General features: G+C 44.5%; 1 protein-coding gene across 1 annotated transcript in view; it reads right to left on the reverse strand.

Annotated features, from left to right (window-relative positions):
* The window catches only part of CRHR1 (corticotropin releasing hormone receptor 1), a 160,033-nt gene extending 147,967 nt beyond the window's left edge, over window positions 1–12,066 (reverse strand). The window contains exon 1 of the mRNA XM_060780989.2: window positions 11,910–12,066. Within this exon, the coding sequence (XP_060636972.1) occupies window positions 11,910–11,945 (36 nt within the window). The 5' untranslated portion in view covers window positions 11,946–12,066. The remainder of the gene's footprint in view (window positions 1–11,909) is intronic.
* Window positions 12,067–17,673: the final 5,607 nt, after the last annotated feature.

Raw genomic sequence — 17,673 nt, forward strand, 5'->3', positions numbered from 1 at the left:
ACAAAGGATAATTGATGTGTATGGATTATGGAGAACTGCGAAATACATTAATTCAAGTGTGCAAATTGAAAATTGCCTTCTAGCTTAATAATGAGGAAAAGAGTGATGGGATGTCAGCTGGCTTGTGGCTTCACAGTCACATATCTTCTGACAGTAGTTAGAAAAGTTACCCTTTAACTGCATATCCAATGGCCATGCTGACAGAGGAAATTCTGGATGATGTATTCCAGAAAAAGTAACTTTTCTGGATGCTACTTTTTGTTCTGAATATCTTTCTTCTCAAATCTCAGAAGTTCTGGAGCGCAATGAAATTATTCAGCTGAGAGAGAAATGCACCCTGATGATTTTCACTGGTATTCTTATTAACTCAAACTTTCCGAATCTGTACTTTAACATTAAACATGGGAGTTAACATGGGCACAAATTAAGCATTGAAAGTTCTGCCATATGTTACCAAAGTAGGATGGAGCTGCATCTAGTGCCTTTTTCTAATGTCATTACAATAAATTTTGAAAGCTCTGCTCATGTGCTTGAGCCCAAACTGGTCATTCCCACTCACTTGTCACCCAAACAGAAGGGATGCCATTCACACATGCCTATAAACAGTAGGCGAGCAGCTTCCCCATGGAGTTTTCCTAGAAGGCTCCAATATGTGTAGGAATACTGTGACCACATACACAGAGACAAATGCCTAGATCCTTCCCACTCAAGTGCCTCCTAACCAAGGGACAGTCGGCAAGTGGAATGATCCATGTGATGGATCTTGCCATGCAGTTCCATTTTTAAAAAATGATTCTGTGGTAGCCTAAGACACATAATTTCCTAGAGACAAGTATATATTTGGATGTGGGAAAAGCACACAGCAGGGAAACAGTTGCCTGAATCATGTGCAGAACTTGGAGAACTTACTTTTTAAAAACTACAATTGTCCCTCTATATTTGCAACTCTGACTTTTGCAGATTTGATCATGTACAGATTTGATTTAAAAATTATCTAGCTATTATTATTATTATTATTATTATTATTATTATTTATACCCCACCACCATCTCCCCAAAGGGGACTCGAGGTGGCTAAGATGAGGCCAAGCCCAGAATTATAGTACAACACAACAAAATACAACAGCAAATAATAACATCAAAATAAAATACATAAAATAACAGAAAATGAAATAAATAGATGCAAAGTAATGTGATGAAGAAAAAATAAGATTGATAAAACCCTGGGTGAGATAATTAAATGGAGACGTCTGTGTCTTTGGGGAAGCTCAGAAGGTAAACAATGGGACTGAGCCTTCATTAAAGACAAGGGACATTGCGTCATGAGGACAGAACTATAGTTGGGACGGACATGATATGGGGATATGTGTTCACTCATCAAAGGCACTCTGGAAGAACCAGTTTTTTAGGTATTTCTTAAAGGCTGCCAGGGTGGGGGCTTGCCTAATCTCACTAGGTAGAAGTTCCAAAGCTAAAAGTCCACAACAGAGAAGGCTCTCTCCCTCGTCCCCACAATCTCTGAATCCTCCAATGTGGCATACTCTAGTCCAGACTTTCTCAAACTGTGCTCCTCCAGATGTTTTGGACTTTAGCTCCCACAGTTCCTAACAGCTGCTAAGCTGGCTGGGATTTCTGGAAGCTGAAGTTCAAAACACATGGAGGAGCAGAGTTTGAGGATCACTGCTCTAGTCATGCTGGAGGACCTAGAGATTTCTGAAGAAAACACTTCTCTGGGAACCTCTAGGTCAGTGGTTCTTAACCTGGGGTCCCCAGATGTTTTTGGCCTACAACTCCCAGAAATCCCAGCCAGTTTACCAGCTGTTAGTATTTCTAGGAATTGAAGGCCAAAAACATCTGGGGACCCCAGGTTGAGAACCACTGACCTAGGTCCTCCAATGAGAGCGGCTGTAGAGCGGTGGTTCCCTACCTTTTTTTGACCAGGGACTACTTTGACCAGGGACCACTTTCCAACATTGGTACCAAAGGGTTACGAATCAGTTTTTAGTCAACTTTAGATTCGGTTTGGGGTGCTGATTCAGAAAATTGCATTGGATAGACCACATCAGCTCTAGTTTCTGATACAGAAAATATGCCAGGGTCAGCGACATGGAAGGAGGGGCAGGCGGCGCAAAACGAGTGGAAATAAAATAAAAGAAAGAGTAAGGAGACTCACGAACCAGGTTTTCATCCTCGTGGCCCACTTGTGGTTCACGGCCCACAGATTAAGAACCACTGCTATAGAGTTATGCTAGAAGAACTATACATTCCTAGGGAGGTATTCTCTCAGATGAAATTAATTTCTTTGTTTGTGGTTTTTCACTTTCATGGAGATCATGCGCCTCTAACCCTAGTGAATGTGGAGGTCTGACAACATTGTTTCCAGAATCCCCTCTCCATCATGGACACAGAGATTTGGGGAGTTATATCCAAGTATATAGGGGCCCAGTGAGTTAAACCACTAAGCTGCAGAACTTACTAACCAGAAAGTTGGTGGTTTGAATCTGTGGGATGGGGTGAGCTCCTGCTGTTAGCTCCAGCTTCTGCCAACCTAGCAGTTCGAAAACATGCAAATGTGAGTAGGTCAATAGGTATCACTTCAGCGGGAAGGTAACGGCGCTACATGCAGTCATGCTGGCCATATGACTTAGGAGGTGTCTATGGATAACGCCGGCTCTTTGGCTTGGCAATGGAGATGAGCATCACCCCCAGAGCCGGACTTGACTAGACTTAATGTAAAGGCAAAACCTTTAGCTTTATGTTACCCAAGAATATAATTTTTCCAAGTCCTGATCACTTATGACAAATGGCTAATATCGATGGCCTTCTTGTCTACAGCAATGCTTGACTTTTCATACCAGGGAATCATTTGTATTTGTGAAAGTGCATATGAGAGAGAGAAAGAAAGAAAGAGATATAGAGCATCTAATGCAGCCAGGAGATATCAAGTCTTTGAGGACCAAGGTAGAATGCTGCCTCCATTTTTCTCAACAATTGTACAAATACATTTTTCTCATTTATGAAAAGCCTTTACAGTGGTCTTATTAGAGCTTTAAAAATGTAACCATGCCGTTTGTAGTTTCCATAGCATTCAGGCAGTGAATCTCCTTTAAGAGAGCTATCCAAGGTGTTGTGTTGAATGCATTTGGGAGAATAACTTTCAGCACTTGTATAGCTCATTTAGGACAGATGCTAACATGGAATCTAGCACTTCACCTAACAAGAAAAGACAAGGTTGTGACCACTAAATATTTTTGACTGCAACCACACATTATCTGTGCTGTGTTGCCTAGGGCAGATGGGAGATTCTCGTTTAAAACATCATGCACAGCTGATTGCTTGTCTCTGTAAGGTGTCCCAAATCGGGATGGTAGCCTAAAGCCAAAATGGCAAGTGATGTTAAATGTGTTGTTGCAGCTAAACAAGAATGGCAGCTGTTTATTTACTCCCATATTTTTTCTATAATTTCTAGAACTCGCACAATACACCTATGTCCTGTTGTCATGGTTTTTGTATGTTTCCCAGCTGCTGATGCTTATTTGAAATGAAAACCCACGACATGGTAGACCACAAATAAGGGCATATGCTGTATATATTGTCCTAGGTACTATAGTAGAGAAATTAAATGCATGATTATTGTCCAGTGGTGACCACATGCAATATGTTCAGTGTAATGGTAGTTTTAGACCTGTACCTTGGAAAGTCGGGCTTGGCTATAGTCGTTCACACTCTTGTTACATCCTGAATAGACTACTGCAATGTGCTTTGTGTGGTGTTGCCTTTGAAGACTGTACAGAAGCTTCAAGTGGTCCAATGGGCCGCAGTCAGATTGCTCACTGGAGCGGTGTACAGGGAGCATAGTATTCCCTTATTGCATCATCTCCACTGGCTCCCGGTCTGCTACCAAGCACAATTCAAAGTTCTTGTGGGTTTTTTCGGAATTCCAACAGACCTCACTACCTCTGAGGATGCTTGCCATAGATGCAGGCGAAATGTCAGGAGGAAATGCCTCTAGAACATGGCCATATAGCCCAAAAAAACCCCACAAGAACCTAGTGAATCCAGCCATGAAAGCCTTCGACAATACACAATTCAAAGTGCTGGCTTTAGTCTATAAAACCCTAAATGGTTCTGTCCCAGCTTGCCTGTCTGAATATATCTCCCTCTATGATCCACCTCAGAGGCTAAGATCATAGGGGGAGGCTGCTCTCGATCACAACACACTTCTCAGGTCAGGTTTGTGGGGACGAGAGACAGGACCCTCTTAGTGGTGGCCCCTCAGCTATGGAACTCCCTCCCAAATGAAATTAGATCAGCCCCCTTCCTGCTGACCTTCAGGAAAAACTACAAACAGGGTTTTGGGACCAAGCTTTGGGTCAGCAAATTGGAGCAGTGCAATAAGAAATTACAAAATAACATAATGACAACTTGGAACAGCCCTGGAGTATATATTTTTTCATGTCAGGAGCAACTTAAGAAACTGCAAGTCACTTCTGGTGTAAGAGACTTTGTCCATCTTCAAGGACGTTGCCCAGGGGATCCCTCGATGTTTTACCATCCTGTGGGAGGTTTCTCTCATGCAGAGGTGGACCTAGGTAATTTTCAGCAAACAGTATTTTGGCGCCCCCCCCCCCCCCCCCAACCAATCATTGATATATATTTTCTGTTCATCATGGGAGTTCTGTGTGCCATATTTGGTTCAATTCCATCATTGGTGGAATTCAGAATGCTCTTTGATTTTGGGTGAACTATACATCCCAGTAACTACAACTCACATATGTCAAGGTCTATTTTCCCCCAAGAGTGCCTCAAGACCGCCCCTGGCAAAATCAACTATACTGCAAATGCTTACTTTGCGTAATGGTTGAGCCGCCCCTGCTCTCATGTCCCCGCACGAGAAGCTGGAGCTGATAGGTGGGAGCTCACCCCACTTCCCGGATTCAAACTTCCAATCTTTCAGTCAGTAGTCCTGCTGGCACAAGGGTTTAACCCATTGCAGCACCGGGGGCTCAGGCCCTGGAGTATAACTTGGATTGTGTGATTTTAAAAGAGGTCTTAATGTTTGATGTTTAAATTATTTGGATTTTAATGCATTTGTTTATTTATCGCTATGTATATGAGTGGCATCGAATTGTTGCTTTTATAGGGTCGCTTTAAGTCCCCTTCGGCGTGAGAAGGGTGGAGTAGAAGTGTGGTGAATAAATAAATAAACAAATAATGCTGTGGTTGTTGTATTTCCCGTCCTCCCGACTTACACAGTCCCCCAGCCCTCACTGTGCTACAATTAGACAGTAGTATCACCACTTCCAAAATATATTTGAAGATAAAGAATGTCATGTGATTAAAGCTGAATCAAACTATTGTACTTCCTACAGAGTACGGCTTATGAAACAGGATCACTAGCCAGTCAAGAGAGATATTGACAAGCTGGAATGTGTCCAGAGGAGAGCGACTAAAATGATAAAGGGTCTGGAGAACAAGCCCTAAGAGGAGCGGCTTAAGGAACTGGGCATGTTTAGCCTGAAGAAGAGAAGGCTGAGAGGGGATATGATAGCCATGTATAAATATGTGAGAGGAAGCCACAGGGAGGAGGGAGCAAGCTTGTTTTCTGCTTCCCTGGAGACTAGGACGTGGAACAATGGCTTCAAACTACAAGAAAAGAGATTCCATCTGAACATGAGGAAGAACTTCCTGACTGTGAGAGCCGTTCAGCAGTGGAACTCTCTGCCCCGGAGTGTGGTGGAGGCTCCTTCTTTGGAAGCTTTTAAACAGAGGCTGGATGGCCATCTGTCAGGGGTGATTTGAATGCAATATTCCTGCTTCTTGGCAGGGGGTTGGACTGGATGGCCCATGAGGTCTCTTCCAACTCTTTGATTCTATGATTCATAAAGAAAATACCTTTATGACTTTAAATAAGATATTCAAATCATGGCATGAACGAACACAATGGATGATCCCATCACAAAATAGTTTTCATTAGGTACAAGGTGTCCTGATACCTTTTAATACGAGTCATTGTTTTCATTTGATTATTTTGTTCATGACCTCAAATGCCATTATTTCTTCACTACCTACCTGAATAGAATGGGATAGTTGGGAAAAGCTGCTCAGATAAGCAGTTTTTCAAAAGCCTTCAAATATTTCAATCCTCTCGCAACGAGAGGAGAATGGAAATATATTCACCGGCCTTTTTTCTTCATTGTATCTCCATAACCTTCCCTATTCCTTGTCCCATTATTCAGAGGACAAAGCCCTGCAGTGACATGCCTGCTCTACTTGTGTCAACGCCCCACATGATTGAGTACCACAGCTTGTAAAAGTTACTTTCCTAGATTACAACTGGCTAGGGGGTTTTAGAAGCTCAAAATGTCTAAAGTACAAGAGTCCCTCCATCCTGTGGAAATGGCTAGAAGAGTCTCCTTGCTGCAGGGTGGTGGCATCAGGTCACAGGGTCTCACTGGAAACAGAAGAGCTGGTAAATGTGTCTCCATTCTTTCCTTCATACTGTTCTAGAATCCTTGAACAGGACATTCAGATAATGCAGTGAAAGCAAATTAGGCAGGATGAGGCAGTTGCCTTATGAAGCAGATTTTAAACATCACGGGCTGGCAGGAAATTCTTAATTATTCAATCATCACCTACATGTGGTGTGTGTGTGTTCCTGCCTCAAGCGTATGATGGGCTGTACATCTTGGCCAGTCGTGTTATTGCGATTGCATAGAATCCTAGAGTTGGAAAAGATCTTGTGGGCCATCCAGTCCAACCCCCTGCCAAGAAGCAGGAAAATTGCAATCAAAGCACCCCTGACAGATGGCCATCCAGCCTCTCCTTAAGAGCCTCCAAAGAAGGAGCCTCCACCACACTCCGAGGCAGAGAGTTCCACTGCTGACTGAACAGCTCTCAAGGTTAGGAAGTTCTTCCTAATATTCAGGTGGAATTTCCTTTCCTGTAGTTGAAGCCATTGTTCCTCGTCCTAGTCTCCAGGGCAGCAGCAAATAAGCTTGCTCCCTCCTCTCTATGACTTCCCCTCTCACATATTTATACACAGCCATCATGTCTCCTCTCAACCTTCTCTTCTGCAGGTTAAACATGCCCAGCTCTTTAAGCCACTCCTCATAGGGCTGTTTCTCCAGATCCTTGATCATTTCAGTCGCCCTCCTCTGAACACATTCCAGCTTGTCAACAGCTCTCTTAAATTATGGTTCCCAGAATTGTATTCCAGTATTCCAGTTGTGGTCTAACCGAGTCAGAATAGAGGGGTTGCATGACTTCCCTGGATCTAGACACTACATTCCTATTTATGCACCCCAAAATCCTATTGGCCTTTTTAGCTGCTGATCACATTGTTGGCTCATGTGATGGGGGGTTAGCCTGTATCAATAGAAGTATACTGTCTAGATCCAGGGAAGTCATGCCTCTATTCCGCCTTGGTTAGACCACACCTTGAATATTGTGTCCAATTCTGGGTGCAACAATTGAAGGGAGATGTTGACGAGCTGGAATGTGTCCAGAGGAGGGCAATTAAAATGATCAAGAGTCTAGAGAACAAGCCCTATGAGGAGCAGCTTAAAGAGCTGGGCATATTTAGCCTGAAGAAGAAAAGGCTGAGGAGACATGATAGCCATGTATAAGTAGGTGAGAGGAAGTCACAGGGAGGAGGGAGCAAGCTTGTTTTCTGCTGCCCTGGAGACTAGGATGTGGAACAATGTCTTCAAACTACAGGAAAGGAAATTCCACCTGAACATTAGGAAGAACTTCCTAATTGTGAGAGCTGTTCAGCAGTGGAACTCTCCACCCCAGAGTGTGCTTGGAGGCTCCTTCTTGGAAGGCTTTTAAGGAGAGGCTGGATGGCCATCTGTCAGGGGTGCCTTGAATGCAATTTTGCTGCTTCTTGACATGAGGTTGGACTGGATGGCCCATGAGGTCTCTTCCAACTCTATGATTCTAGTTGAGCCAGGCATCCCCCATTATGTATCTTTGCATTTCATTTTTTTCTGCCTAAGTGGAGTATCTTGCATTTGTCCCTGTTGAACTTCATTTTGTTAGTTTTGGCCCATCTCTCTAACCTGTTAAGATTGTTTTGAACTCTGCTCCTGTCTTCTGGAGTATTGGCTATCCCTCCCAATTTGGTGTCATCTGTAAACTTGATGATTATACCTTATAACCCTTCATCTAAGTCATTAATAAAGATGTTGAACAGAACCGGGATGCAGGATAGAACCCTGCTTGTGGCACTCCACTCGTCACTTCTTTCCAGGATGAAACAGAAGCATAGTGAGCACCCTCTGGGTTCGATGACTTAATGAGTTACAGATCCACCTAACCATTGTTTTGCCTAGCCCACATTTATTTATTTACGTCATTTTTATCCCACCCATTTCAGCCCGAAGGCAATGCAGGGTGGCATACAGACCGGCAACAATTAGATGCCATATATAATATATCAGTTAAAAGGAATTAAATCACATCATAAATTCATATAAAAGCCACAGAAGCAATAAAAACTTCTTTGTTTGCCAGAAAGTCATGGGGGACCTTGCCAAAGGCCTTACTGAAATCCAGGTACGCTATGCTACATCCACGGTGTTCCCTCCATCTACCCAGCTTGTAACTCTATTGAAAAAAGAGATCAGATTAGTCTGGCATGACTTGTTTTTGGCAAATCCATGTTGACTATTAGCAATGATCATATTCATTTCTAAGTGTTTGCAGACCACTTCCTTAATGATCTTTTCCAGAATCTTGCCTGGTATGATTGTGTTGGTACAGAAGTGGCTATTGGTACATGAAATATAGCATGCCCTCCCTCTCTCTGAAGCCAAAACTTTATAATGTCCCAGACCTACGCTACTTGATAACACTACAGTGTGAATCCACTTTAAATCCGGTTTCTCCTGCAGAATTCTGGGGTTTGTAGTTTAATGAGTCTGTTAAAGGCTCCTCCCTAAAAACAAACCCCAGAATTCTGCAGGAGGCAGCAACCAGATTTAAAGTGGATTCATTCTCTAGTGTGATGAGATAGGCAAGCCCTCAATTCATAATGTTAAATCACAAAAGTGTGATCTAACCAAAGTAGAATGTTGCTCAGAGCTTGTCTTGCCTTGAAGATATACAGAGCTTATCTTGCCTTAGCACACCGTTTCTCAACCTAGGGGTCAGGACCCCTGGAGGGGTCGCCGGGGGGGGGGGTGTCAGAGGGGTCACCAAAGACCTCCAGAAAACAGTATTTTCTGTTGGTCATGCAGGTTCTGTGTGGGAAGTTCGGCCCAATTCTATCACTTGTGGGGTTCAGAATGCCCTTTGATTGTAGGTGAACAGTAAATCCTAGTAACTACGACTCCCAAATGTCAAGGTCTATTTTCCCCAAATTCCACCACTATTCACATTTGGGCATATTGAGTATCTGTGCCAAGTTTGATACAAATTTGGTCCAGATCCATCATTGTTTTGAGTCCACAGTGCTCTCTGGATGTAGGTGAACTACAACTCCAAAACTCAAGATCAATGCCCACCAAACCCTTCCAGTATTTTCTGTTGGTTGTGGGAGTTCTGTGTGTCAAGTTTGGCTCAATTCTATCATTGGTGGAGTTCAGAATGCTCTTTGATTGTAGGTGAACTATAAATCCCAGCAACTAAATCTCCCAAATGACAAAATAACCCCTCCCCCCCCAAAAAAAAAATCCCACCAGTATTGGGCGTATCGGGTATTTGTGCCAAATTTGGTCTAGTGAATGAAAATACATCCTACAAATCAGATATTTACATTACGCTTCATAACAGCAGCAAAATTACAGTTGTGATGTAGTCATGAAAATAATGTTTATGTATGGGGTCACCACAACATGAGGAACTGTATTAAGGGGTCGTGGCATTAGGAAGGTTGGGAACCACAGCCTTAGCAGATACACTTACATAGGAAAGCATTCCTGTCAGGGGTGCTTTGAATGTGATTTTCCTGCTTCTTGTCAGGAGGTTGGACTGGATGGCCCACAAGGTCTCTTCCAACTGTTATGATTCTATTCCTGGAGGCCAACCTTCTTCCAAGCTTTCAGGACACGGCAATAAAGCAGCAATAGGAAAGATTACCAGGCCAATTAGATTTGACGCTGATGACCAGGACGGTTTTCAATGATGTATTTTAATATTGAGATAAATGTTTTTAATGTTTATGTATGCGTATATGAATTCTTGTCCCGGCATTGAATGTTTGCCGTATATATGCTGTGCTCCGTCCTGAGTCCCCTTCGGGGTGAGAAGGGCAGAATATAAATAAAACAAACAAACAAACAAACAAACTAGGGGTTCTGATCCTCCAGGACCACACCCTGCTTTAAACCATATTTTACACATTGACTGCACTTGAGCTGTAAAGAACGTGGCCACAACCCCAAATTCAAACAAAAGCTGGTGGTGTTGTGGCTTATGTGGTGGATTGGCACTTGGGAGTTCCAGGTTCTACTTTCCATTGAGCCATGAATGGAAGTAGAATGAATGGAATGGGTGACCTTGACCTAACCTGCCTCACAGGATTGTTGTTGCAACGATTAAATAGAGAGGAAGGATAGTCATCCTTGCTGTCTCGACTTCTGGAAAGAAATGCTAAGTAACATAAATACATTTGACCATTTGTAGCTCTTTGTCTGGACAGAACCAAGCCTTAGGTAAAGGTAAAGGTAAAAGTAAAGGTAAAGGTTTTCCCCTGATATGACGTCCAGTCATGTCCGACTCTGAGGTGTGGTGCTCATCTCCATTCCTAAGCCGAAGAGCCGGTGTTGTCCATAGACACCTCCAAGGTCATTTGGCCAGCATTACTTCATGGAGCGCCGTTACCTTTCTGTCGGAGCGGTATCTACTGATCTACTCACATGTTTCCAAACTGCTAAGTTGGCAGAAGCTGGGGCTGACTGTGGAAGCTCACCCCGCTTCCCGGATTCAAACCTGTGACCTTTTGGGCAACAAGCTTAGCAGCCCAGCGCTTTAACCCACTGCGCCACCGGCCTTACACATATACAAAACGCACAAGAACATCATTTGCTCTACTATAACATCATTTCCAGCCTCAGAAGCTAAACTACACCTTCACACCCACAATATATACACACTTAATGGGGATGCTGATCTGGGTTTCTGATGAAGCACACAACCAGAGTTAAGGTCCCGGTGGCGCAGTGTGTTAAACCGCTGAGCTGCTGAGCTTGTTGACCAAAAGGTTGCAGGTTCAAATCCAGGGAGCGGCGTGAGCTTCCACTGTCAGCCCCAGCTTCTGCCAACCTAGCAGTTTGAAAACATGCAAATGTGAGTAGATCAATAGCGGGAGGGTAATGGCATGCCATGCAGGCATGACCTTGGAGGTGTCTATGGACAACACTGGCTCTTTGGCTTGGGAATGGAGATGAGCACCACACCCCAGAGTCGGACACAGCTGGACTTAATGTCAGGGGAAAACCAACAAAAATGGGAATGCTGGTTTCTGATGAAGCACAGGACCAGAGTAGTTGCTGCTAGTTAATTCATCCGGATTAGCTGCCTCTGCAGTGAACTCTGGACTTCTCCCTCCTCTGCTTCCTCACTCCTACAAAGGGAGCTGTAGTACTGACCAGAAAGCTGGCAAAGGAGCCCCAGTTTCGTGACATTTTTGAGAAAATGAGTGTCCCCCGGTTTCCTTGGGAAGTCGCCTAGATCTCAGTTTGCATAGAAGATGGCAGGAGACAAAATAGAAACAAGGGAGTATAAGAAGGATGGAAGGGTTGGAGGCGAGAGGACACAAAGAAAAGAGGGGGGTTTGGGATGGATCGGGACACTATCAACTCATTCCACCCCCGGTTTGAAAGTTGGGGGCAAAGATCCGGCATGGGTCTCGCCCTCGACCCCCTTCTCAGCCTTGGCATCCCAAAAGCCAGGTCGGGCTCTTACCTGCAGCAAGCCCTTCCGGGCATCCAATGCATCCATGCCTGGGCTGCACCTCCTCCTCCTCTTTCTCTCTGTCCAAGCGGCGTTGGGAGCTTCTGCAGCATCCAGGCTCAACTACACAGCCACCAGCCGCGGCGGAAGAGTCTCCTCCCCCCGGCCCGCCCCCACCTGCCTTCACATGCTCTCCATTCCGTGGGGAGAGTCTTCCACAGACCCCAAGCTCCCCACACACGGCCACTCACTTCCCCCACAGTGCAAGCCAAACCCTTCCCGTTTGCTTTGGAACAATGCGCATCTTGTCCACACACAGGAATGTGCACCTAAGTCAACCCTTTCCAGGCTCACCTGGGCTAGATGTTGCCCTAAAGCAGTGTTTCTCAACCTGGGGATCAGGACCCCTGTGGGGGTCGCAAGGGGGTGTCAGAGGGGTCACCAAAGACAATCAGAAAACACAATATTTTTTGTTGGTCATGAGGGTTCTCTGTGAGAAGTTTGGTCCAATTCTATCGTTTATTATTTATTTATTTATTTATTATTTGCACTTGTTAACCGCCACTCTCAGCCCTAGGGCGACTCGTGGCGGTGTACACAACATAGAGAAACAACAATTTACAATGAATCAAGACCACAACATAACATCTTACTAATACAAAACAACTAATTAAACTAAAAATCCGCATCGTCTTGTTTTGGGGTCATAATCCGTCTCGTAGTCGTAGTCCATTCCGGTAGTCATTCCAATACCATAGCACTCGTTGGTGAGGTTCATAATGGTCTTTGATTGTTGTTGTTGTTGTTCATTCGTTCAGTCGTCTCCGACTCTTCATGACCTCATAGACCAGTCCACACCAGAGCTCCCTGTCGGCCGTCACCACCCCCAGCTCCTTCAAGGTCAGTCCAGTCACTTCAAGGATGCCATCCATCCATCTTGCCCTTGGTCGGCCCCTCTTCCTTTTGCCTTCCACTTTCCCCAGCATAATTGTCTTCTCTAGGCTTTGCTGTCTCCTCATGATGTGGCCAAAGTACTTCAACTTTGTCTCTAGTATCCTTCCCTCCAGTGAGCAGCCGGGCTTTATTTCCTGGAGGATGGACTGGTTGGATCTTCTCGCAGTCCAAGGCACTCTCAGCACTTTCCTCCAGCACCACAGTTCAAAAGCATCGATTTTCCTTCGCTCAGCCTTCCCTATAGTCCAGCTCTCACATCTGTAGGTTACTACAGGGAATACCATGGCTTTGACGAGGCGGATCTTTGTTGCCAGTCTGATGTCTCTACTCTTTACTATTTTATCGAGACTGGACATTGCTCTCCTCCCAAGAAGTAAGCATCTTCTGATGAACTATAAATCCCAGCAACTTCAACTCCGAAATGCCAAGGTCTATTTTCCCCAAACTTCACCAGTGTTCACATTTGGGCATCTTGAGTATTCGTGCCAAGTTTGGTCTAGATCCCGCATAGATTACTGCAACGTGCTCTACGTGGGGTTGCCTTTGAAGACGGCCCGGAAGCTTCAAATGGTCCAGTGTGCAGCAGCCAGGTTGCTAACAGGAGCGGCGCTCAGGGAGCACACAACTCCTCTGCTGCATCAGCTCCCCTGGCTGCCAGTTTGCTACCGGGCCAAATTCAAAGTGCTGGCTTTAGCCTATAAAGTCCTAAACAGTTCTGGCCCAGCCTACCTATCCGAACGCATCTCTTCCTACGAACCCTCCAGGAAGTTAAGGTCATCTGAGGAGGCCCTGCTCTCGATCCCGTCTACTTTGCAAGCACGCTTGGTGGGGACGAGAGACAGGGCCTTCTCTGTGGTGGCCCCTTGGCTGTGGAACTCCCTGCCTAGGGATATTAGATCAGCCCCCTCCCTCCTGACCTTTCGTAAGAGAGTGAAAACCTGGCTCTTCGAGCAGGCATTCGGAACCCCAGAATAGTCAAGCTTGAGATGGAGAATGACCCAGGAACGGCCAAGACGACGAAACGGATGAGGATTGGAATGAGAGGAAATAGCTCTTTTTAAATTGTTATTGCACTGTCTTTTTTGTCTAAATGCACCTAATTTGAAATGGTTAGGACCAGAAGTGTAAAGATATGACCACCTCATGCACGTCAAAGGGTTTTCTGAACCAGCTTTTCTAATTCCTTTCTTTGAAAGATACGAGTATTCCTTGACAGTCTCCCATAAGTAGGTGCATTTAGGTTGACTATCCCTTGTGACAGATTGGGTATTCTTTATTACAGGTTGGGTGTCCTTATTCAAAATGCTTAGGACCAAAAGTGGTGGTCCTCAAGAATTTCAAAGGGTTTTCTTAGGTGGTTTTGCTAGTTTTTGCTTTTGTATTGTATTGATGGCATCGAATTGTGCCGATATGTAGACCGCCCTGAGTCGCCTGCAGGCTGATATGGGCGGGATATAAGTGATGTAAATAAATAAATAAATAAAAAGTTCTATCCTTGTTTGAGTCCACAGTGCTCTCTGGGATGTAGGTGAACTACAATGCCCACACTCAAGGACAATGGTGATTGGGCATTCGGATAACGTAGCCAGTCCAGCGGAGTTGATGGAGGAGGAGAATAGCTTCAGTGCTGGTGGTCATTGCTTCTTCCAGTATGCTGACATTTGTCCGACTCTCTTCCCAAGAGATTTGCAGGATTTTTCAAAGGCAACGCTGATGGAATAATTCCAGAAGTTGAGTGTGACATCTGTAGACAGTCCACGTTTTGCAGGCATATAGCAGGGTTGAGAGGAGAATAGCTTTATAAACAAGTACCTTGGTATCTCTATGGATGTCCACACACAGGATTCTGCACCTAGACAACCTTTTCCAGGCTCACTTGGGCTAGATGTTCTAAAGGAGCTGGGAGGGTCAGCTCGCCTTGGGTTAAGGTGGCTCTCTGTGTGCCTTCAAGTCCACTATGGATGGATGGCCACGCCATCCATTTCAAAGGGCTTTCTGAACTGGTTTTGCTACCAGCATACCTTTATTTATTTATTGCAGTTGCTTATACCCCGCCCTTCTCACCTGGGGGGACTCAGGGCGGCTTACACACACAAGGCACAATTCGATGCCTGTATTACAAAAACATAATATCAAAAACATAACATCAGTAACAACAGTAATTATAACACTGATAACAATTAACGTAAACAATCAATATTATCGGCAGTAATAGCCATAAACCCGTAAAAACAATTAAAACAATAAAAACAATACAAACCTCATTGCTGGTCAGTGTTTAACCGACTCATAGTTAGGTTCTACTTTCCACACATTGTTGGTCCTATCATTCTGGTTCCATGTCTAATTGTCAGGGTGCCCAAAGGCCTGGTCCCAGAGCCAGGTCTTTACCTTCCTCCTGAAGGCAAGGAGGGAAGTTGAAGCCCTGATTTCCCCCGGGAGTGAGTTCCACAGATGGGGGGCCACCACTGAGAAGGCCCTGCTCCTCGTCCCCACCAGCCTCACTTGTGATAGCGGTGGGGTCGTGAGCAGGGCCTCCCCAGATGATCTCAGATTCCGAGATGGGATGTAGAGGGAGATACGTTCGGACAGATATGCTGGACCGGAACCGTAAAGGGTTTTGTAGGTCAAAACCAGCATCTTGAATTGTGCTCGGAACTGAATCGGCAGCCAGTGGAGCTGACATAACAGGGGGGTGGTGTGTTCCCTCTATGTCGCTCCAGTAAGCAGTCTAGCTGCCGCTCGTTGGACCAGTTGAAGTTTCCGAACAGTCTTCAAGGGCAACCCCACGTAGAGTGCGTTGCAGTAGTCTATACGGGATGTGACAAGAGCGTGGACCACTGTGGCCAGATCAGTCTTCCCGAGGTACGGGCGCAACTGGTGCACAAGTTTTAGTTGCGCAAAAGCTCTCCCGGCCACCGCTGAGACCTGGGGTTCCAGGCTCAGCGATGAGTCCAGGATCACTCCCAAGCTGCGAACCTGCGACTTCAGGGGGAGTGTAACCCCATCCAGTACAGGCTGTAACCCTATACCTTGACAGTCTTCCACCCAGATACTAAGTAGGGCTGGCCCTCCTTAGTTTGCAAGATCAGACAGGGTCAGGTCTCCCATCCAGATGCTAACTAGGTGCATTTAGCAGGCATGGGCAAACTTCGGCCCATGCCTGCAAACTTTGGGACTTCAACTCCCAAAAATCTCAGCCAGTTTACCAGCTGTTAGGAATTGTGGGAATTGAAACCCAAAAACATCAGGAGGGTCCTTGCCCATCAATGAATTAGAGTGTTTAGGATGAGTATCCCTTAGTACAGGTTAGGTATCATCCCTTATTTGAAATGGTAGGACCAGAAGTGTAAAGATATTACCACCTCATGCATGTCAAAGGGTTTTCTGAACCAGCTTTTCTAATTCCTTTCTTTGAAAGATACGAGTATTCCTTGACAGTCTCCCATAAGTAGGTGCATTTAGGTTGACTATCCCTTATGACAGATTGGGTATTCTTTATTACAGGTTGGGTGTCTTTATTCAAAACGCTTAGGACCAGAAGTGGAGGCTTGTGGTGGCCTCATGAATTTCAATGGATTTTCTTAGATGGTTTTGCTAGTTCCTTCCTCTGGTATGTGCTGGTATTCCTTGGCAGTCTCCCATATAGATAGTAATGAGGGCTGGCCCTCCTTAGCTTTCAAGATCAGTCAGGTTATTTGGGTTGGTTATCACTTATTACAGGTTGAATGTCCCTTATTGAAATGCTTATGACCAGAATTGTGGACTTGTGGTGACTTCATGAATTTAGGTTTCTTACGTGGTTTTACTAGTTTCCTTTTCTGGAATGTACTAGTATTTCTTGATAGTCCCCATTCAGATACTGACTAAGTGCATTTAGAGATGATTGGTTGGGTATCCTTTATTACAGGTTAGGTATCCCTTATTTGAGATGGTTAGGACCAGAAGGAAAAACATATGGTCACCCCATGAATTTCATAGGATTTTCTTGCACAGTTTTATTAATTCCTTCCTCTGAAATATAATAGTATTGGATTGCTATGAGTTTTTCAGGCTGTATGGGCCATGTTCCAGAAGTATTATCTCATGATAATTCCTGTGTACACTCCACATCTATGGCAGGCATCTTCAAAGGATGAAAGACTTTGACAATATAATAGTATTCCTTGGCAGTCTCTCATCCCAAACTAACAATGCCCATCTGCACTTCTTAGCTTCCAAGATCAGACAGGCTCTGGGGCATTTAGGGTATTTAAACTTGCATATCCCTTTTCATAGCTTGAGTGTCCTTATTCAAAATGTGTAGGACCAGAAATGGAGGGTTGTGGTGGCTTCATGAATTTCAAAGGGATTTCTTAGGTAGCCATGCTAGTTCCTTTCTCTGAAATATATTAGTATTCCTTGGCTGTCTCCCATACAGATACTAATTAGGGCTAGTCATCTTCAGCTTCAAAGATCAGGCAGGATCTGGAGCATTTTAGGGTATTTAGGTTGGTTATCCCTTATTACTATGATATTAGCATTCCTTGCCAGTCTCCCATCCAAATACTAAGTAGGTCCATTTAGAGTGTTTAGGTTGGGTGTCCCTTATTATAGGTTAGGCATCTCTTTTTTGAAATGCTTATGGCCAGAAGTGTAATCATATGGCAACCTCATGAATTTCATAAGGGTGTTTTAGATGGTTTATCATCTATATAAATAAAAATGTAATGTTCGTTTGTGGGATTAACAGAACTCAAAAACCACTGGACGAATTGACACCAAATTTGGACACAATACACGTATCAGGCCAACAGGTGACTGTCACTCATAAAACACTGAA

This window comes from Anolis sagrei, chromosome 6 (assembly GCF_037176765.1).
Source record: "Anolis sagrei isolate rAnoSag1 chromosome 6, rAnoSag1.mat, whole genome shotgun sequence".
Taxonomy (NCBI): Eukaryota; Metazoa; Chordata; class Lepidosauria; order Squamata; family Dactyloidae; genus Anolis; species Anolis sagrei.